A 21,226-nucleotide genomic window follows, 5' to 3' on the forward strand; every position below is an offset into this window, starting at 1 on the left:
GACACTACTTGACAAGAATAATTTACATGCAGAACAATAAATCTACAAGATGTTGAGACGAGTATTATTGCATGTGATTGAATGATGTGAATCTTGTATTGCTCTATATATTGTTACATAATTTTGATCAAGTTGAATGTTCGCATTCTAATTAATGGCAATTTTATGAAAACAAAATCGTGGATTAACATATGTTGAGCATGAAGAGTGAACAGGCCAATGTAATTTAGGAGAAACAGGCAAGGCAACATCGACCAGATGTGCGTTCATGCGTGCATTCTCACTGCATATACGTTCAAGACAAGAGTGGTGACTACGGAGGATACCAACAACAATTGCCAGATCTTTCCTTTTTATGTATTACAATTAAATGTGTTGGGCACTTTTGAAGGAGGTTGACATGATGGTAAGAAGGGAGAGGGCCCAAGAAGGGAAAGGATCCTCACCGGATCCTTTTTCTAGGGATTCTGTGATCTTATCCGTTCATCATATATCGTACGGTAAAAAATTATTTCAAAATTTAAAATTAAATATGAATAGTATTTAACGAAAACTGACTGCACGATATATGATAAATGGGTGAGGTCATGGGATCCGACGAGGATCCTTTTTTGGCCCAAGAAGAAAAAACGACGGTGTCTACGGTTTCTTTAGTCTACATCTCCATCTATCATAAGAGCAGAGATTTTTCAATGCGATGGGTACACGGAGTAGTACACCACATGTTACTATACAAATGATTGGATATGTGTGATGAAAAGTTAATAACTTAAAAAATAAAATTTCCCACCACATATATAAAAATATATGGTATACCACCCGTGTTCCGAGAGATTTTTGTAGGAAAATAATAACCACATGTCCTACGACGTGTGATCCTCGTTTCTTTTTTCTTCTACTCTCCCCTTCAGTTAATAAACATAATTAAGCAGATGTGTACATAATTTATGAAATTACAAAAATCACTTCCCTTTTAAAAGATCGCAACTACCGCTTAGTGCTTGCTCATGGTCCGTGTCCAAAATATTATTGGTCTTCCAATTTATAAAGTCTTGTGACAAATTCAAAGACTCTTGTCTACCTTTAATAACAAATTCAAAGACAAACGAATCGAGAAATGAAATGAAATGATTAGTTAAAAATTATAAGACCTAATATTTTATGTTAAATAACTATAGAGGAAGGATTTCTACCTCTTAAAGGTTGTTTGACGGGTCAATTTGAGATGCTTTTGGCCTCGTTTGGAATGTATGATTGAATTAGAATGGACGACTCTTTATGAAAAGGTATGTTGAGAAGAGAAATAAAAGAGATAAATTACTCGTGAATGAAACTTATTCATTCTAGTCATTTTCAATTTGGTAGGGTTAGAACTTAGAAGAGATGTGTTTTCTTCATATCTAATTCTCTTTTAGTCTTTCAAAAGTGAGTTATTTATTCTAATCTAATCCAACATACCAAACAAGCCTCATTAGTAGAGGCCCTCCCTAAATCGGAATGCTTATGTGTATTTTATGAGCGTGTTTTGAGTTCTTATGCAAGAAATACTTTCAGAAAGCACTTGAAGAGCGCTTTTAACTTCTGCCAATTGCTATTAGAAGAATTTTTATTGATATAAAAAGAGAGAATTGTTATTGGCACTCCAAATTTCTCATTCTACACTCCAAACTTTATATATTTAGAAAGAAAAATACACTTGTGAGGAGTGTAGAATAAGATTTTTGGAGTGCCAATAACATTTCCCTAAAAATATTTTTAATTATTTTAAACGATGTGATAGTATTTAATAGTCTAAAAGCACTTTCAAACATACAAAAAGTAATTAAATTTTGATTTTAATTTTCTATGGGCAAAACCTAAGAACATACTGTGGGCTTAGATTCACTGTGGCAATGTCGTTCGGAGATTGAGAATGGGCTACTGACCTAGGTCTTAAATAAGAAAGCCCAAGTTTAAGGAACTGGTCACCCTTTAGCGCGGCTGCTGGCGGTGGACGACTCCACTGTTGGCTGCGGAGTGCGGAGCGAGTGGGAATGTTGAGGTTGAAGCCAAATCGCATCGGAACCTTCACTACCACTGGTAAAAAGGCTTCTCTCTCTCTCTCTCTCTCTCTCTCTCAGCCATTAGCTATTACTTTGGCTTCAAAACTCGATAGAATAGATTATGATTTCTAAACATTCATTTCGTACTTTACAGGTGAAGAGCTCTTCGTTTCATTCGCAGCAAAGCTTCTTCGGTAATTACTCCGAATCTGACCTCAGTTTTTTAAATCCTTATTTATTTATTTTTAATGAATCTTTTTCAAGGCGTGGCGTTGCATTATTTGATGCATACTTTCTGAATGACAAATCTGTAAATAAACATAATATGGGAATAGCAAAACTTTAATGATTGTATGGTTGACATGGTTTCTAATTTCTGTTTAAGCAATGTATGTAGTTCTACTTCCTCAGAATTGTCAGGTTCAAAGGGAGTATGTTTCCACAAAATTCGTCACTTGTTATACATTGAAATTTTCACTTTTGACGTTTTCACTTCTGTCAAGTGTCAACCACAACGATGAATTTGAATTCCACTGCCTTTTCTACTTGAGTCATAGCTTGTCAGTTTCTGTTTGAAGCTTCTGAAATATATTAACTTATTGTTTCGATGGAAGATGTCATGCCACCATAGATTTTTCTATCAACCCATTATCCGCGAGGAATAGGGCTTTATCTTGCATAACAACGTTCCCCCGGTCTTTTCATTCTTCAACTTCTGAAGATGACACCTTCTCCGAATTGGGCTCCCCAATGCCTAAAGCTCCAACTCATGCTCGGAAGTTGAAGTTGATGACGGAGAAGCCTGAGCCTTATTTGGTATGTTCATAATGCCCCAACCTCGTACATTCATTACTCTGTCTTGTGTGCGTGTGATTGCATTTGGCTTCGGTTTTGTTACTCAGAACGCATGTGCACTGTAGATATATTACCTCTGCTTGCGGTTTCATGAATATTGCTGAAATGAAACATGCCATGTGTTCTTACAAATTCCATCTCAAGCAGAAAACTAATCGTACGAAAAGACCTTCTCGAATGCCTTCAGAAAGCCGCATCAGATTGAAAGATAATTCCTCAAGACTGGGTAACTTTGTCCAACCATTTCATTCTACATTGACAGCTGCAACAATAACAACAATATTTATTTATACATTGAAAAAAATATGACCTTCCCATCTGTTACTATTGTAGTGAGAACATATCTGCAATCAACCTTCCCTATTAAAAGAGGCCTTGCCCACTTTTACGAATATGTCATATACCTTGTCGTTTACCCTTGAACTGTTGAATAACCCCTATAGTCCCTTTCCATTTTCCATGGTTTCGGGATAATTATTTAATGCCCATGCTTCAAAAGAGCAGGTTCGGATTGGGAGGTTGTTGTACGGAGTTTTGGTCGTTCAATTGATCCACCGGAGGAGGAAGAGGAAGTTACCATTAGAATTACCAATATAAATTCGGAGACAACAGACTCTGCAGTGCACTCAATGTGCACGTCTTGTGGTAGCTTAGAGGGGCTTGTGAGGACAAAAGAAGATGCAGTTGACGCCTTGTTTAGTGTGAAAGACAAGGCAGGCATAAAAAGCATAATCAAAAAGTAAGAAAATACTTACATTTCTTTTCTTGATTGCGTTTGCATTGTACCTTCATCAATAGCATTGCATTTCTATTTTTAATCTGGAAACTACTGGACACATACAGATATGACGAGTGTCTGTCATACTCTTTTCTCCTTGGAATTTTTGTATGTATAATATCATGTATTTTTGCTTGTGTGTATTCGGATGGAAGAGTGAAGAGTGCATTACAGTAATTGTTGAAGTCTAGATGGTCCACTAGATAGAATTTTTACCTTATTAATTGTTTTGAGGTATTGTTTTTGTTTTAATGAATAGTTTCCCATGCTTAGTTCTGGTATTTTGTGGCCATGGATGTCAGATTGAATGAGACGATGGTGAACGGTCACAAGTGGTCAGCTGATTTACATGGAAGAGACTCCTCCGCTGAAGTGAGGAGCAAGCAAAGCAATGCTAACTATGATTTGAGATTGGAGATAAGCCGTCAACTGGCGGACGTAAGAAGGGAAGTCACAAGGAAGACGGTGTGCATACAAGACTTGGAGTGTCTGCATAACTCCTTGTTGCACCTTGAGGGGGAGGCTCATCCTCACACCACCCACATCCGCTAGTATTCACGACTGACTTTGGCAAATTATACCCCCGCCCCCGACCCCCTACCATAGTTTTAGTAAATGCATTACATATTAGCAGAGTTACGAATAGATGCCGAATTTGTTTGGTTTATGATTAACAGGACTGACCGGCCACACGTTCTTGACGTTGCTGACCCAAAACTAGAAGGCTGCACGTACTTGTGACCGAGGCAATATTTTGTACGGACAGAGGGTTATGGATAAATCAATTATCATATTATTATCTTTAATCATCCATTGCCATTCAATCATTGCTCTAGTTAGCTTACAATTGGGGGCGAAATGAGAATCGTAATCTTACTTGACCAGCTTAACACTGGGAAATGATTAATTTACTTTACAATAATCTCACGACCGTCACGACCGTTAGATAAGCTGTCCCTAGCACAAAGGAAACAAAGTAAAGGAATAAACCATTCACCTTCTTCCACATATTCCACATAACAGCAAGGTAACCGATTCTCCGCCTGTTTAAAATTCTTCGACAATGGCCATTTTCCCAAGAAAGAACCCCCGACAGGTGGCAAGAAAATATGTGACTTTATGATGCCCCTCTCTTCATTTAAAACAAAGGGAAAGCCTAAGTTCTCATCTTGCACTCCAGATTCTGCATATCAAGCATGTATCTAACATCACTGAAGCAAGCACTTAATCTGCAGAATCAATCCCTTTCACATCCATATCCAACATCCTGCATGATTTCTCTTGTTTAAAATCAGGCTCTGTGATACCCATAGAAGAACACCCTGCAATCGGATATTCCCTCTCATCAACTAAAGACTTCATGTAGGAACATGGCTGCTCTTCAGCTTCAATATTGGATACAGGCTCTTGCCCTGAACCAAACTCCAACTCGTAAGACGGAGGGCCAGCAGGTTGTGTTCTCATTTGCACAGACCGCAAGAGTGCAGCCCTCCTTAAGTCAGCTGAGTGACAAATATCACTAGGTGATGACGGGAATCGCCCCTCTGAATCAGAGCCTCGCTGACGAGGCTGGGAGCTGTTGAAATTAGTGACAGTGCAGCCATGTGAAGTGCTCGGACAGGTGGGAGGAAATTTTTGGTACCTATAAGGAGAGACGGGACTAGAGGGAACACTATCAGGTTGGGAGGAGCAAGTATTTATCGGGTTCTCACAAAATCGAGAGTCATCTGAGTCCTCTGACATTGGTGAATATTGTAAGGACATCTCATCCCTGGAAGCATAAAGTTGTGAAAACATAATGAAAAATCAGATCTGCATAATAAAGGAAACACAATTTTCTCTTTATCAGGAAGAATCAAGATGGAGAAAGCATGCACATGATTATTAAGAGAACTCCTGTTTAATGTAATCTGGAAAACAATGACTTGAAGGTTCCCTAGGAAGGGGAACACCCGAGGCCCAATCAAACAAAGAGAAAAAAATTGACTTGAAGGAAAGGAGATAAAATTTGGTGAAGGCATACTAATGCCTTATATCTGGCTATACAATACAAATACAATTCAAGTTGTTAACTTCTGTGGCAAATCAACAATTACCCCACACTATGCAAATCTATATTGGATGACTGAAGACAAAAATGAAAATTTTAAGCAGCCACATGAAGTACCAAACTCACCTTTTGGTTTACCACTTAAGCAAAAGGCCCAAAGTAAGACGGTTAAAAGTACGATTACACTCTTTCAAAAGGAAGCTTATACGAGTGCATCACGGCCACATCCACTCGAAACTATACAGTCTATACCATCAGATGGCCTATTCTGTTTGAGTTGTATGATATCACCAACAAACCAAATTCGGGGAAAAAAATAAGAACAGAATAGGAAATAAGTCAAAGAAAATACAAAACGTTGAGTGCCATAACCCAAGAAACCATGAACACGAACCTGTAGTCCTAAGATGTTTTACAGGCCTCGTGTGGTCTATCGGATTGGATTAGATTTGAATAACTCATAAATGCAAGATATGTTTATGTTTACGCAAAAAAGAGGCTGAACTAATATAGAAAGATGCAATAGCACCTATGACCTGTGAAACTAGGCAACTTAAAACATACAAAGTCTAAATGTGAAGCACAAGGTTATCATAACAATGAGTGAATGACGGAGAAGAATGGCAGTTAGTTATGTATGCGGAAGGAGTATTTCATTTGAGAAGGTTCCAAAAGCATATGACGATGTTATGGAAAGTGATTGACAAGTTTGATATGAGTGTGAAAGAAGAAGTAACCTTGGATAAAACATGGTATCAGACTGTGCTGGAGATTCCATGAGATTGTCAGGGAGAGGGAGTGGGTCTCCAACAGTGAGTCCATTCAAACTAGATGCCATAATCTGCACTAGTGCAGTGCACAACAAACAAGTGAGTTATGAGCGAAATGAAGGACTAATTTCACTTGAAACACTAACAAAATAAGGCCTCGTGAATGAATTCAATTCTGATGGAAATGAATGAGAATTCAGAGGCAGTAGATTTTCATTCTTGAAAGGAAAAGGAAGATTCTTTAGTTTCATTCCATTAAATAAAGTAAAGAAATTGAAAGAAAAAGAAAAGAAAAGGAAACCTCGCTGAGATAACGCTTGTGAGAGTGGAAATTGTCGAGGTAAACCTCATCTCCAGGATCTCTGCTCCGCTTCCCAGATGGAGATGGTGAAGAAGACGATGAAATTGATGCAGCCGATGCATTTGCAGATGACGAAGATTCTATCTCTTGGCCACCACCACCACCTCCTGCTCCTCCGCCTCCACCCCCGCCCGATGAGCTCGACTCCGGACGCATAACTTTATTTGTTATTTCCAATCATGTCTCACCAATTTCTTAAGGGAAGGGCTATTACTGGGCTACATAACTTTAAGGGAAAAAACCCAATTGAAGATCCCCTGGGCCATTCCCCCAAGCCCAATAATCACAAAATTGAATGTGTTTTTATTTTCCATTTCCATTCCTTTCATATGGGAATGGGAGTTAATTGTGTAAAGTAGATACTATTGATGAAGTTCATGTAGCTCAAGGCCTTGTCTTGTTAACACACAAGATAATGAGATATGAATGGGTAAAGAAGTTGATTCATCAGTTGAATTCGAAATGTGACGCTGTGTATTGAAATTGCGTGGAAAAATACCTGTTGCAATTATATTTATAGATTGAACAAGATAGAAGGAATTGAATGATGTTACAACAGAGTAAAAGTGAAATAAAAAATGTTGAGATGAATGCCGGAGCAAGAAAAAGAAATGCACTTACTAAATACTATGGAAGTGGGATGAATGCCGGAGGAATTAGGATTATTCCTCCCACACTCAGCAGCAACTAGCAAGCACTAATATTAGCTTTAAATCAACAACAAACACGAGGACGGTCCTCAATTAGGCCAAGGGAATAAAATGAACAGCCTCGTTATTTATATTTAACTGATGGAAAGACAAAAGAATATGAACCAATCCTACATATTCGCACAAAAGAGAAACTTGTTTAGATGTCAGGATACAACTTTGAGCATCCCATCTCCATCATATGATAAGATATCAGGTATGATTATGATATAAAGGGGCTGGCACTGGCACTGCCCCCGTCCGCTCCACTCTTCCTTAGCGTTTCCCGCTCAGACATAGACACAAACATTTGGCCTGCAAAATACAAGTGAGAGGGAGGGAAGGGAGGAGAGTGTGCTCCTGATGAAGTACGTGTTGGTTACAGGAGGGGTGGTCAGTGGGCTGGGCAAAGGCGTCACCGCCAGCAGCATCGGCGTCGTCCTCAAAGCCTGCGGCCTTCGCGTCACCTCCATCAAAATCGGTTCCTTCTCTTTATTCCTTCCTTCCTTTTGCTTTTACTACTTAATCATCTATTCAATTTGATTTGATTTGATTTGATTTACTCTACCTATCTGCTGCTGCAGATCCATACTTGAACACAGATGCTGGCACCATGTCTCCCTTTGAGCATGGTGAGGTTTTTGTGCTTGACGACGGCGGAGAGGTAATCATTGACTAGTTTCTTCAATACGTATCAATCAGCGTTATCTTTATTCTTCATGCTGCTGAGTTTGTTTAATCTCTAATCGTAATTGTAGGTTGATTTGGACCTGGGCAACTATGAGCGCTTCCTAGATGTAACTCTTACTAGGGATAACAACATTACCACTGGCAAGATATATCAGGTGCTTCTAATAACAAGGGGTGTTTGTCTGTCTTCCATTTCATCACTTTTATTTTGACATTTTGTATTTTTATTGTTTCGTTCCGTGTAGTCTGTTCTTGAGAAGGAGCGGAGAGGTGATTACCTTGGCAAGACTGTTCAGGTGATGATACAAAATCACAATGTTCATAAATCCTACCTTTTCTTTTTTGCTTCACTTGCATTGAATGCTGATGACTGCCTTTCTTTTGTGATTTTGAGTCGATTTAGGTGGTTCCACACATAACTGACGCCATTAAGACATGGATTGAATCCGTTTCAGTAATTCCTGTGGATGGAAAAGAGGGCCCTGCAGATGTTTGCGTGATAGAGTTGGGAGGGACTGTCGGTAAGCAATAGTCAATACATAGAGGCATTACATGCTTCATTATTCTTTCTCTGTGTTTATGTACAAAGATAATTATTCTTCTTTCTTCTTAGGTGACATTGAATCAATGCCATTCATTGAGGCTCTGCGCCAATTGTCCTTTTCAGTTGGTAAGGTTGTGGTTTATTCTGTTCTTTTGAGGAATTTTTTTATTCTGCTTATGAGATAATTTCTTCACCCATATGTTGGCTTTCAATTGTTTATCATGTTTCTATGCTGTGTGATCAATATATATCTTCCAATGACTGCTCTAGGAATACGCAGTACGTACGGTTTAGGTTTCTGGTCTGATATGTTATGAGCAGCTTTGCAATAATAAAATTGATATAATCCAATTTTATTCCAATGTTATTGAGATTTTATGTGGTGCTTTTTTGTATTTTTGTTGGCCGGGGTATAGATGCAATGAAACAATGCTTATCCAGATTTAAAAGTAACTAACTATTTCCTTTTGGAGTTGACATGCAATTTGATCTTGAATTACATGGATGTTAAATGATAATTGCTGGTTTTGATTTAATTCTTTTGTCAGGGCAAGAGAACTTCTGTCTTATTCATGTGAGCCTGATACCAGTGCTGGGTGTTGTTGGAGAGCAAGTAAGATCCCACTACTTAATTATTGAGTGTTACGTTTCTTCATTAGTTCGTCATGCAAGCTTGTAAGTTTAGAATCAAAATTGATTATATTTTACGAAGAATTTGCTTAATTTTGTATCTTTCTTACTTTCTTTTCATGTTTGTAATTCATGCAGAAAACAAAGCCTACACAACATAGTGTGCGGGAACTAAGAGCATTAGGTTTGACTCCTCATCTATTAGCATGTCGCTCTGCAGAGGTACATCTTTTCACCTATCTATTAACCTTAGAAGCTTTTCTTTAGTTTCCATTTAAGACTTGCTTGGACACCTACATTGGTGCAGTGAGATCACCCGATTCCCCTTGTGCTTTACTCTACCATTATTTTGCCAAGGTTAATTTTTGTGCAGATATAATACTTTTTTTTTTGGTGACTGCATGGCAGCCTTTGTTGGAAAATACTAAGCAGAAACTTTCACAATTTTGTCATGTTACAGTAAGTTGTTGCTGAATAATTCTACGTGGCCTCTTTCTAAATTTCTTTAATCAAACTTCATTTTCTGATTACAAATTTTAAATTTCATTTATGCTTTTTTACAGGCTGGTAATATTCTTAATATCCACGATGTACCAAACATTTGGCACGTTCCTCTCTTACTTAGGGTGGGTTCTATAACAATTATCTGTCTCCTTGGTGGCTTCATACTTTATTTCAAAATTTTATCTAAACTATTGTTCTAAATTGTTGTTCAGAATCAAAACGCTCATCATTCAATTCTTCAACAACTAAATCTACTAAGGTATGTTCTCACCATTACTTCACATGTAAGGCTTCAACTTTTGTGCTCGATTGTTGATCAGCATCAGCTTATTTAAATTCTTCTTGTGTAATGATGCCAAGGCAATCTCTTTATAGAATACTGTCTGACTTGGATTCTTTTAGTTGATATATGTGCTCTCTCTGAATGCTGCCTAAATATAGGAAGGCAAACAGCATGAAGTTTGGCTATTTTAAGTTACCGGTGTTTAATTTTCTGTTTCAGCATTGCCATGCCTCCTGATTTAAGAGATTGGACCAAGATGGCAGAGACTTACGATAACCTCACCAATTCTGTTAGTATTATTAGATAATTGTGCAATGCTCGATCAAACATTCTCTCTTTTGGTTTTTTCATTCACCAGATGAGAATTTTATATTTGCAGGTGAGGATTGCCATGGTGGGGAAGTATGTGGGCCTTGCAGATTCTTACTTGTCCGTAGTAAAGGTGCAATGGTAGCTTCTATTCTATTATTAGGAAGGGTCATAGGATGGTGTATCTTTACTAAGACTGGAATTCATTAGTAATTTTTCATGAAAAAAATTAGTTATTGCATGTTGTAGTGCAAATATGAGTGTATGGCTCCTTGTGCAATGCATGCTTATTAGATTATATATGTTAATAAGTCACCGCCTACACATGTATTTTACCATAAATGCTTGCTGATATATAATTCTGAACAATATGGCAATCTGGACCCCAAAATATAAATACAACAACAACAATGCCTTTTACCACTAAGTGGGGTCGGCTATATGAATCCTAGAACGCCATTGCGCTCGGTTTTGTGTCATGTCCTCCGTTAGATCCAAGTACTCAAGTCTTTTCTTAGGGCATCTTCCAAAGTTTTCCTAGGTCTTCCTCTACCCCTTCGGCCCTGAACCTCTGTCCCGTAGTCACATTTTCGAACCGGAGCGTCAGTAGGCCTTCTTTGCACATGTCCAAACCACCGGAACCGATTTTCTCTCATATTTCCTTCAATTTTGGCTACTCCTACTTTACCTCGGATATCCTTATTCCCAATCTTATCCTTTCTCGTGTGCCCATACATCCCACGAAGCATCCTCATCTCCGCTACACCCATTTTGTGTACGTGTTGATGCTTCACCGCCCAACATTCTGTGCCATACAACATCGCTGACCTTATTGCCGTCCTATAAAATAAAATTTTCCCTTGAGCTTCAGTGGCCTACGACGGTCACACAACACGCCGGATGCACTCTTACACTTCATCCATCCAGCTTGTATTCTATGGTTGAGATCTCCATCTAATTCTCCGTTCTCTTGCAAGCTAGATCCTAGGTAGCGAAAACGGTCACTTTTTGTGATCTTCGCTAGATTGCTCCGGTCATTAGTGAGGATAAGTCTATAAATGGATAGAGATAGGAAAGCAAACACAAGATGTACGTGGTTCACCCAGATTGGCTACGTCCACGGAATAGAGGAGTTCTCATTAATTGTGAAGGGTTTACACAAGTACATAGGTTCAAGCTCTCCTTTAGTGAGTACAAGTGAATGATTTAGTACAAATGACATTAGGAAATATTGTGGGAGAATAATCTCGTAACCACGAAACTTCTAAGTACCGGAGTGTGGTATCGTCTTGACTTTCCTTATCTGTCTCATAGGTAGATGTGGCATCTTCTCTGGAAGTACTCTTCCTCCATCCAGGGGTGGTATCTGTAACTGGTGGAGATGCACAAGGTAATGTATCAATGTCACTTGAAGCTTAGTTGTAGTTTCAGGCTTGGTCAAGCGCGATACAAACCATGTAGTAGGAGTTCCCCAAGTCGCCGAGCTAGGGGATCTGCTGAAAGAGGTGACAGACAAGGTAAGCAATCAGAGCTCCGGCTGATTGTTCACATTCTCCCTATCTTGCAGGCAGCATGAAGGATAAAGAGAAGAAAAATGAGAAGAGATGATATGGGATACTTTTGTTTTTGAAGAAGTAACTTTCCACAGACTTATTCTTGAACTGGGCTGGAGGGTTTTCTGGTTTCCTTCAGAGTATAAGGCCGACTGAAGAATTTGAGGGTCAAAACAAGTCCATCAAATCTAGAGTACGTTCGACCCTGCTGATATGGGATACTTTTGCTTTTGACAGAGTAGTGGATGTATCAGCACGTGTGCTGTTACGCTTGTCTCCACATGCTTCCTTGTATCCTTCTCACTTGCCCTATCTGTTCCTCAGGCAGATGCGGTATCTTCCCTGGAAGCATAAGATGTTGAAGATGAGTACTCGAGAGCAATGCCAGGTAAGTAATCAGGTAAGGGGTTCCAGGCAGTCAGTTCCTGGCTGGAAGCTTGATTCCAAGTGCTGACTAATTGCTCTCTTTCTCCTTGTCTTGCAGGTAAGAACAAGGCCAAAGGAAAAGACGGGGAAAAAGCATGATATGGGATACTCTTGCTTTTAACCCTGATGATATGAGATATTCTTGCTCTAGTATAGCTTGTTTACAGAGGTATTATCGGGGGGAAAGAAAGCTGAATATTTCGAAAGGCTTCGTTGGGAGTGCCCTCTCAGATAAGAGGAAGGGTTGAGCATTTTTGCAGGTCTGCCTGTCCGTTGGGGATGGAGGTCGACATATATAGGAGTCTCCCTAACATCAAGTAATAATGCTATTCCTTTACCCTGCTTGGTCATAGCACGGTAGTGGGAGCTGCCAGCTTCACAAGTTTTAACTCTGTCAGAGCAAAAAGTGGTCTGTGGTATCTGGAAAGCTGATGTTGCGTGTGAAGATTACAGACAGTTTTCGAACAAGCAATCCTGCTGGGGATCCGGCTCTCGAGATTCGGAGAACGATGCCTCTTCGATTTTTGAGAAAGCAATCCTGCTGGGGGTCTAGCTCTCGAGATTCGGAGAGCGATGTCTTCGATTTTTGAGAAAGTAATCATGTTGGGAGTCTGGCTCTCGAGATTCGGAGGGCGGTGCCTCTTCGATTTTGGAGCAAGCAATCTTGTTGGGAGTGTTTTCTCGAATGTGAGTAAAGATTGGGCATGTTTGCTAGTCTACCTTGCCACGAAGCACAGAGGTTGACACACAGGGACTTTCCAATTATCCAGCAGTGGTACTGTTCCTTTACCCTCTCTTCGATTGTTGAGAAAGTAATCATGTTAGGAGTCTGGCTCTCGAGATTCGGAGGGCGGTGCCTCTTCGATTTTGGAGCAAGCAATCTTGTTGGGAGTGTTTTCTCGAATATGAGTAAAGGTTGGGCATGTTTGCTAGTCTACCTTGCCACGAAGCACAGAGGTTGACACACAGGGACTTTCCAATTATCCAGCAGTGGTACTGTTCCTTTACCCTCTCTTCGATTTTTGAGAAAGTAATCGTGTTGGGAGTTTGGCTCTCGAGATTCGGAGGGTGGTGCCTCTTCGATTTTGGAGCAAGCAATCTTGTTGGGAGTGTTTTCTCGAATGTGAGTAAAGGTTGGGCATATTTACTAGTCTACCTTGCCATGAAGCACAGAGGTTGACACACCGGGACTTTCCAATTATCCAGCAGTGGTACTGTTCCTTTACCCTTGTGGGTAATAATATGGTAGCTAGACCTTCAAAATTTATGTGTCTAAACTTTGTTAGTGTTGTTTCTTTGCTATTCTTTTACCCTTCTTGGTCAGAGCGATGTAGTGGGAGCTGCAAGCTTCACGTGTCTCAACTTTGTCAGAGAACTTTGGCAAAGTTATATGTGGTACCCATGAGCTACTGTTGCGTGTGGGAAGTGGGTGATTGAACAGTATGATTCATGTGCTTTCTACTTCGCCAGAAATCTTCGACAGAATGCCCATAATTTCCGCAAAGCTGAGTGTGCGTGTGACAGGTGCTGACAAGGCTGGAAAAGTAGGTGCCTCTTCGATTTCTGAGATCGGCCCTCGTGGTCTCTGAGCAGCCCAGCTTTTGAGAAAGCAAGCCTCTTCGATTTCTGAGATCGGCCTTCGTGGTCTTTGAGCAGCCTAGCTTTTGAGAAAGCAAACGCCTCTTCGATTTCTGAGATCGACCCTCGTGGTCTCTGAGCAGCCCAGCTTTTGAGAAAGCAAACGCCTCTTCGATTTCTGAGCAGGCGCCTCTTCGATTTCTGAAGCTTCGTCGAGTGCAGATTTTTATAGGGGCTGACATTAAGTTCCAAAGCACACTTGAATATCCACCAGTAGAAGCTCCATTCTTGCACTTCTAAGATCTTGATTTGTCCGACCTCTTCTCTCTTCAACACCTTTGAAAATGTCTGGCCCCTCCGACTGTCGTTTTGACTTGAACCTTGTTGAAGAGGCAGCCCCGCCTTCTCCAGACAACATATGGCGCCCATCCTTCGTCTCCCCTACTGGTCCTCTTACCGTTGGGGATTCCGTGATGAAGAATGATATGACCGCTGCGGTAGTGGCCAGGAACTTTCTCACTCCCAAAGATAATAGACTACTTTCCAAACGGTCTGATGAGTTGGCTGTTAAGGATTCTCTGGCTCTTAGTGTTCAGTGTGCAGGTTCTGTGTCTAATATGGCCCAACGCCTATTTGCTCGAACCCGCCAAGTAGAATCATTGGCGGCTGAAGTGATGAGTCTCAAACAGGAGATTAGAGGGCTCAAGCATGAGAATAAATAGTTGCACCGGCTCGCACATAACTATGCTACAAACATGAAGAGGAAGCTTGACCAGATGAAGGAATCTGATGGTCATGTTTTACTTGATCATCAGAGATTTGTGGGTTTGTTCCAAAGACATTTATTTCCTTCGTCTTCTGGGGCTGTACCGCGTAATGAAGCTCCAAATGATCAACCTCTGATGCCTCCTCCTTCTAGGGTTCTGTCCAGTACTGAGGCTCCGAATGATCCCCCTCCGGTGCCTTCTCTTTCTGGGGCTCTACCGACTGCTGAGACTTCTCCTAAGCAACCTTTGTGAAGGCTCCCTCTTGTTTGTTTATTTTGACTCAAGTATATGTACATATTTGTAACTTATCGGGGATATCAATAAATAAGCTTTCCTTCATTTCAACGTATTGTGTTAAATACACCAAAGCCTTCTTCGCTAAGTTCTTTGAATTTTCTTTTGTTGAAGCTTTGTGAGTGGAGCATGTAGGTTGAGGTAGTGTTCCCTTAATTTCCCGAGTGAGGAAAACTTCTCGGTTGGAGACTTGGAAAATCCAAGTCACTGAGTGGGATCGGCTATATGAATCTTAGAACGCCATTGTGTTCTGTCCTGTGTCATGTCCTCTGTTAGATCCAAGTACTCTAAGTCTTTTCTTAGGGTCTCTTCTAAAGTTTTCCTAGGCCTTCCTCTACCCCTTCGGCCCTGAACCTCTGTCCCATAGTCGCATCTTCTAATCGGAGCGTCAGTAGGCCTTCTTTGCACATGTCCAAACCACCGTAACCGATTTTCTCTCATCTTTCCTTCAATTTCGGCTACTCCTACTTTACCCCGGATATCCTCATTCCTAATCTTATCCTTTCTCGTGTGCCCACACATCCAACGAAGCATCCTCATCTCCGCTACACCCATTTTGTGTACGTGTTGTTGCTTCACCGCCCAACATTCTGTGCCATACAGCATCGCCGGCCTTATTGCCGTCCTATAAAATTTTCCCTTGAGCTTCAGTGGCATACGGCGGTCACACAACACGCCGGATGCACTCTTCCACTTCATCCATCCAACTTGTATTCTATGGTTGAGATCTCCATCTAATTCTCCGTTCTTTTGCAAGATAGATCCTAGGTAACGAAAACGGTCGCTCTTTGATATTTCTTGATCTCCGATCCTCACCCCTAACTCGTTTTGGCCCCCATTTGCACTGAACTTGCACTCCATATATTCTGTCTTTGATCGGCTTAGGCGGAGACCTTTAGATTCCAACACTTCTCTCCAAAGGTTAAGCTTTGCATTTACTCCTTCCTGAGTTTCATCTATCAACACTATATCGTCTGCGAAAAGCATACACCAAGGAATATCATCTTGAATATGTCCCGTTAACTCATCCATTACCAACGCAAAAAGGTAAGGACTTAAGGATGAGCCTTGATGTAATCCTACAGTTATGGGAAAGCTTTCGGTTTGTCCTTCATGAGTTCTTACGGCAGTCTTTGCTCCTTCATACATATCCTGTATAGCTTGGATATATGCTACTCGTACTCCTTTCTTCTCTAAAATCCTCCAAAGAATGTCTCTTGGGACCCTATCATACGCTTTTTCCAAATCTATAAAGACCATGTGTAAATCCTTTTTCCCATCTCTATATCTTTCCATCAATCTTCGTAAGAGATAGATTGCCTCCATGGTTGAGCGTCCTGGCATGAACCCGAATTGGTTGTCCGAAACCCGTGTCTCTTGCCTCAATTTATGCTCAATGACTCTCTCCCAGAGCTTCATTGTATGACTCATTAGCTTAATACCCCTATAGTTCATGCAATTTTGTACATCGCCCTTATTCTTGTAGATAGGCACCAAAGTGCTCGTTCGCCACTCATTTGGCATCTTCTTCGTTTTCAAAATCCTATTGAAAAGGTCAGTGAGCCATGTTATACTTGTCTCTCCCAAAACTTTCCACACTTCGATTGGTATATCGTCTGGGCCTACTGCTTTTCTATGCTTCATCTTCTTCAAAGCTACAACCACTTCTTCCTTCCGGATTCTACGATAAAAAGAGTAGTTTCTACACTCTTCTGAGTTACTCAACTCCCCTAAAGAAGCACTCCTTCATGTCCTTCATTGAAAAGATTATGAAAATAACCTTTCCATCTGTCTTTAACCGCGTTCTCTGTAGCAAGAACCTTTCCATCATCATCCTTGATGCACCTCACTTGGTTTAGGTCCCTTGTCTTCTTTTCCCTTGCTCTAGCTAGTTTATAGATATCCAACTCTCCTTCTTTGGTATCTAGTCGCTTATACATATCGTCATAAGTCGCTAACTTAGCTTCTCTAACAGCTTTCTTTGCCTCTTGCTTCGCTTTTCTATACCTTTCACCATTTTCATAGGTCCTATCCTTGTATAAGGCTTTACAACATTCCTTCTTAGCCTTCACCTTTGTTTGTACCTCCTCATTCCACCACCAAGATTCCTTTTGGTGTGGGGCAAAGCCCTTGGACTCTCCTAATACCTCTTTTGCTACTTTTCGGATACAACTAGCCATGAAATCCCACATTTGGTTAGCTTCCCCCTCTCTATCCCACACACACTGGGTGATTACTTTCTCTTTGAAAATGGCTTGTTTTTCTTCTTTTAGATTCCACCATCTAGTCCTTGGGCACTTCCAAGTCTTGTTCTTTTTTCTCACTCTTTTGATATGTACATCCATCACCAACAAGCGATGTTGATTAGCCACGCTCTCTCCTGGTATAACTTTGCAATCCTTACAAGTTATACGATCCCCTTTCCTCATTAGGAGAAAATCTATTTGTGTTTTTGACGACCCACTCTTATAGGTGATCACATGTTCTTCTCTCTTCTTAAAGAAGATGTTGGCTAAGAAGAGATCATATGCCATTGCAAAATCTAAGATAGCTTCCCCATCCTCGTTTCTCTCCCCAAAACTATGGCCACCATGAAAACCTCCATAGTTGCCTGTCTCCCTGCCCACGTGTCCATTTAAATCTCCTCCTATAAATAACTTCTCCGTCTGAGCAATTCCTTGCACCAAGTCTCCAAGGTCTTCCCAAAATTTCTCCTTCGAACTCGTATCCAACCCTACTTGAGGTGCGTACGCACTAATCACATTGATAAGTTCTTGTCCTATTACAATCTTGATTGCCATGATTCTATCTCCTACCCTCTTAACATCTACAACATCTTGTGTCAAGGTCTTGTCCACGATGATGCCAACACCGTTTCTCGTTCTATTTGTGCCCGAATACCATATAGTTTAAACCCTGAGTTTTCTAGATCCTTTGCCTTACGCCCAACCCACTTAGTTTCTTGTAGGCACATAATATTTATCCTTCTCCTCACCATAACTTCTACTACTTCCATAGATTTTCCCGTCAAGGTTCCTATATTCCACGTTCCTAAACGCATTTTGCTCTCTTGAACTCTACCCTTCTGTCCTAGCTTCTTCACCCTTCCCCGTCTAATAGGATCAAAGTACTTCTTTTGTGTGTCCCGTGTAAAGTTGATAGGAGCATATGCTCCCAAACAACTTTGAGTGGAGTCGTTCGAAAAGAAGTTTCTATAGCCCCCTTGCTCATTTAACACTGCATCCGGGTGCCGATGGAGATACAGCGACCCTTGCTCACTTATCACTGTGCTCGGGCCACACTGAACCCCAAAATATAAATATTTTGCTAAATTTGTCTCACAGGCCCTTCTGCATGCTTGTGTTGCTTGTTCTTTAAAGCCATCAATTGACTGGATTGCTGCTTCTGACCTTGAAGATGATAGTGCCAAACTGGTATTGAACAATTACACTCCTCTTTTTGCAGAATTTGGTTTTACGTCTATTATTTTGTCTTTTCTTAAGATTTGTTTTTCATACAGATACCAGAAGCACATGCTGCTGCATGGGGGACCCTGAAGGTATTCTTTAAGCTAAATTATCGTCTCCTAGCCTGTTGTACAGTTTATGCTTTGATCTATTCTATATTTGCAGAATGCAGCATGTGTCTTGGTTCCTGGTGGATTTGGAGATCGTGGTGTGAGAGGTATGATATTAGCTGCAAAGTATGCCAGAGAGAACAATGTTCCTTATCTCGGGATTTGTTTGGGCATGCAGATTTCAGTGATTGAATTTGCGAGATCTGTAAGCAACGTTTGCTTAACTAACAGGTTTTATTCTTTATTTAAGATCATGTATCATCCCTACTTTAATTACTTGTTTTAGGTTTTGGGTTTAGAAAGGGCAGACAGCACAGAGTTTAATGCACAGACACCGAATCCTGTTGTAATTTTTATGCCTGAGGTACAAATTTATGGTGATGTTTACCTCTTTAATTTTAAAATAAGTATGGCTTCAACCTTCGCCCCATGATGGTTAATTTTTTTGTATGAGTAAAGGGATCAAGAACACACATGGGAAGCACAATGAGACTGGGATCCAGAAGAACACTTTTCCAAGCTCCTGATTGCACTACTTCAAAGCTGTATGTGCAATATCTATAACTGTGTTCAATGTAGAAATCATAGAATAGCCAGCCGGTTACTACAAAATGAAATTATAACTTCAGGTACCTCTGCTGAATTTATACAGTAAAATCAATGCATGTGCCATGTGTTCCAACTTCCAAGTCTGTCGGTCTGAAAAGGACACATGGCACAAGCTATAGAACTTTATTGCATTTATACTGTAAAATTTTGAACTTTCTTGGTCAACGAACTATTTTGCATGCGGCCTTTGATGACCTCTCTGCTATGTGTTGCGTCTGCGGTTGCTTTTGTCAAAACAAATCCCACAAGACCACTTTAAAGTTCTCCATGTTTAAGAGTATAGGGTACATGCCTGATGTGTTATTGCTATCAATTGCTAGGTACCATAACTCAGAGTATGTGGATGAACGCCACAGGCACAGATATGAGGTTTGTTGTAAATTTATTTAGGTGAAAAACATGATGTTTCAGAAGCATGTTTTACGTAGTGTACATGGTCTTATTTCATCATGATGCAGGTGAACCCAGATGTTATTGGAGTTCTTGAAGAAGCTGGCCTGAAATTTGTAGGGAAGGATAACAGTGGGAGACGAATGGAGGTGGGTTTTCTGTTGAGTTTGATGCTTTGTTGAACTTGAGCATTGTCAGAATTTATTTGGTTATTATTGCAAAAATTCCTTTCTTATCATTACTTTGAAGATTTATTTTTTACATGATTTGTGTTTGTTCTGGTGTTTTTCTCTTCTGCAGATTTTAGAGCTTCCAAGTCATCCATTCTATGTAGGAGTGCAATTTCATCCAGAATTTAAATCACGGCCTGGGAGGCCCTCTCCTCTATTTTTAGGTACTTTGACACAAAAGTGAACCATAGATGTCATAGACTCACATTTACCGTTCTTTCTTGGAAACATGTGTACACTATGACATCCATCATGGAATTACCATGTAGCGCAGATCTATCTTACTCAAAGTGGAGAGATTATTGGACATGTTTGTGTCGGAATAGACTTGTCTATTACAATTCTCATTTTTATTCGGTTGATTTCTACCCAGTCCTTGGATCTCTGAACTTGAGTTGACATATGTGACGTTGCAACTGTAGGTCTTATCTTGGCAGCAACAGGACAGTTGGAAACATATCTTGACCAGAATCAAAATTCTAGTTTGACAGCATTGGATCTCTCTCAATAGTTCCAGATCATTAGTTCAAGGTAGGTTTGTAATTTGAATGTGAGAGGTCCCATAGAAGAAGAATTGGACTTGCGTTGTAGCTGTTTGTGCATTGTTCCCCCTGGCTCTTCTGAATGTGGGTGAGAAAGGGGGATGGGAATGGGTTGGATCGTCTCAAGACTCACGACATTCTGTGCTCCGTATGCATAAATAGGTGCATCTTAGGTGTCAGTTAAGTGATTATGTTGAACAGTGTCTGTCTGGTTTGGGACAGGGTTGGATTACAGTATGACCAAGGAGGGAAGGGGTGTCTATTTCATCTGGGAAGAGACAGATATGTTTCTCTTCATCTATACAAAATGGTAGACAGTATTCCCTTGATGGTTATGAGAATGGGCATGGATGCCTATTGATGGTTCTTAGTGTAGTAAAAAACTAATGCATTGTCTTTTTTTTGTTACAATGGCAGATAAACGTATGGAAGTTTATGAAAGTAGATCCTGATTGTGGAGCAAGGGTGTTGATGCAGTTGGACAATTTATCAGGTTGCTGATCGATCAGTTGAAAGCAGATACAAATTCTAGGTCATTAGAAGGATTCATTTAGTAGATTGTTCAAACATATCGGGAATTTGAATGATATTGTTGTTTGGCGATATTAATTACTTGTTGGCATTCAAGAGTTTCCATATTCGGAATGAATACTTTTGAAACTTTTCGAATTTTGTCCTCATCATTTATTAGCACTTAAAAATGCCGACATTTTTTAAATTCAGTTGTAAGCTGCTGCTTGTATGTGTGAGATGAT

At 40.3% G+C, this 21,226-nt stretch overlaps 3 protein-coding genes and 1 long non-coding RNA gene across 5 annotated transcripts; 3 read left to right on the top strand and 1 right to left on the bottom strand.

Annotated features, from left to right (window-relative positions):
- The first annotated feature begins 1,887 nt into the window (after positions 1–1,887).
- Positions 1,888–4,481, top strand: LOC103449228 (uncharacterized). Its single transcript, XM_029089284.2, has 6 exons — positions 1,888–2,079; positions 2,197–2,236; positions 2,657–2,858; positions 3,045–3,123; positions 3,402–3,636; positions 3,978–4,481. The coding sequence occupies exons 1-6, from the start codon at positions 2,034–2,036 to the stop codon at positions 4,225–4,227; spliced, it is 852 nt and encodes a 283-aa protein (XP_028945117.2). The 5' UTR covers positions 1,888–2,033; the 3' UTR covers positions 4,228–4,481.
- On the bottom strand, positions 4,446–7,051 carry LOC103449227 (uncharacterized). The gene is made up of 3 exons (XM_008388514.4): positions 6,797–7,051; positions 6,463–6,566; positions 4,446–5,446 (listed from the first exon to the last, which is right to left on the bottom strand). The coding sequence occupies exons 1-3, from the start codon at positions 7,010–7,012 to the stop codon at positions 4,900–4,902; spliced, it is 867 nt and encodes a 288-aa protein (XP_008386736.3). The 5' UTR covers positions 7,013–7,051; the 3' UTR covers positions 4,446–4,899.
- A 469-nt stretch (positions 7,052–7,520) lies between these two features.
- On the top strand, positions 7,521–21,189 carry LOC103449229 (uncharacterized). 2 transcript variants are annotated; one of them, XR_011572664.1, is made up of 24 exons: positions 7,585–8,026; positions 8,130–8,209; positions 8,304–8,390; positions 8,481–8,531; positions 8,639–8,756; positions 8,849–8,905; positions 9,328–9,392; positions 9,548–9,631; positions 9,818–9,868; positions 9,973–10,035; positions 10,126–10,172; positions 10,416–10,485; positions 10,576–10,638; positions 18,468–18,557; positions 18,644–18,682; positions 18,756–18,905; positions 18,987–19,064; positions 19,160–19,245; positions 19,630–19,678; positions 19,768–19,848; positions 20,000–20,093; positions 20,352–20,460; positions 20,694–20,781; positions 20,889–21,189. XR_011572664.1 is itself a non-coding variant. In XM_029089283.2 (23 exons), exons 1-22 carry the CDS (start codon positions 7,909–7,911, stop codon positions 20,438–20,440), a joined length of 1,710 nt encoding a protein of 569 aa, XP_028945116.2. In that variant the 5' UTR covers positions 7,521–7,908; the 3' UTR covers positions 20,441–20,460; positions 20,889–21,189. The 2 variants fall into 2 exon arrangements, 1 of the variants encoding a protein (XP_028945116.2); XM_029089283.2 differs by lacking the exon at positions 20,694–20,781 and having other exon boundaries at positions 7,521–8,026.
- LOC139189122 (uncharacterized) lies at positions 12,118–12,688 on the top strand. The gene is made up of 3 exons (XR_011572667.1): positions 12,118–12,251; positions 12,383–12,446; positions 12,543–12,688. It is a non-coding gene; the product is annotated as an uncharacterized lncRNA (long non-coding RNA).
- Positions 21,190–21,226: the final 37 nt, after the last annotated feature.

Source organism: Malus domestica, chromosome 11 (genome assembly GCF_042453785.1).
Source record: "Malus domestica chromosome 11, GDT2T_hap1".
NCBI lineage: Eukaryota > Viridiplantae > Streptophyta > Magnoliopsida > Rosales > Rosaceae > Malus > Malus domestica.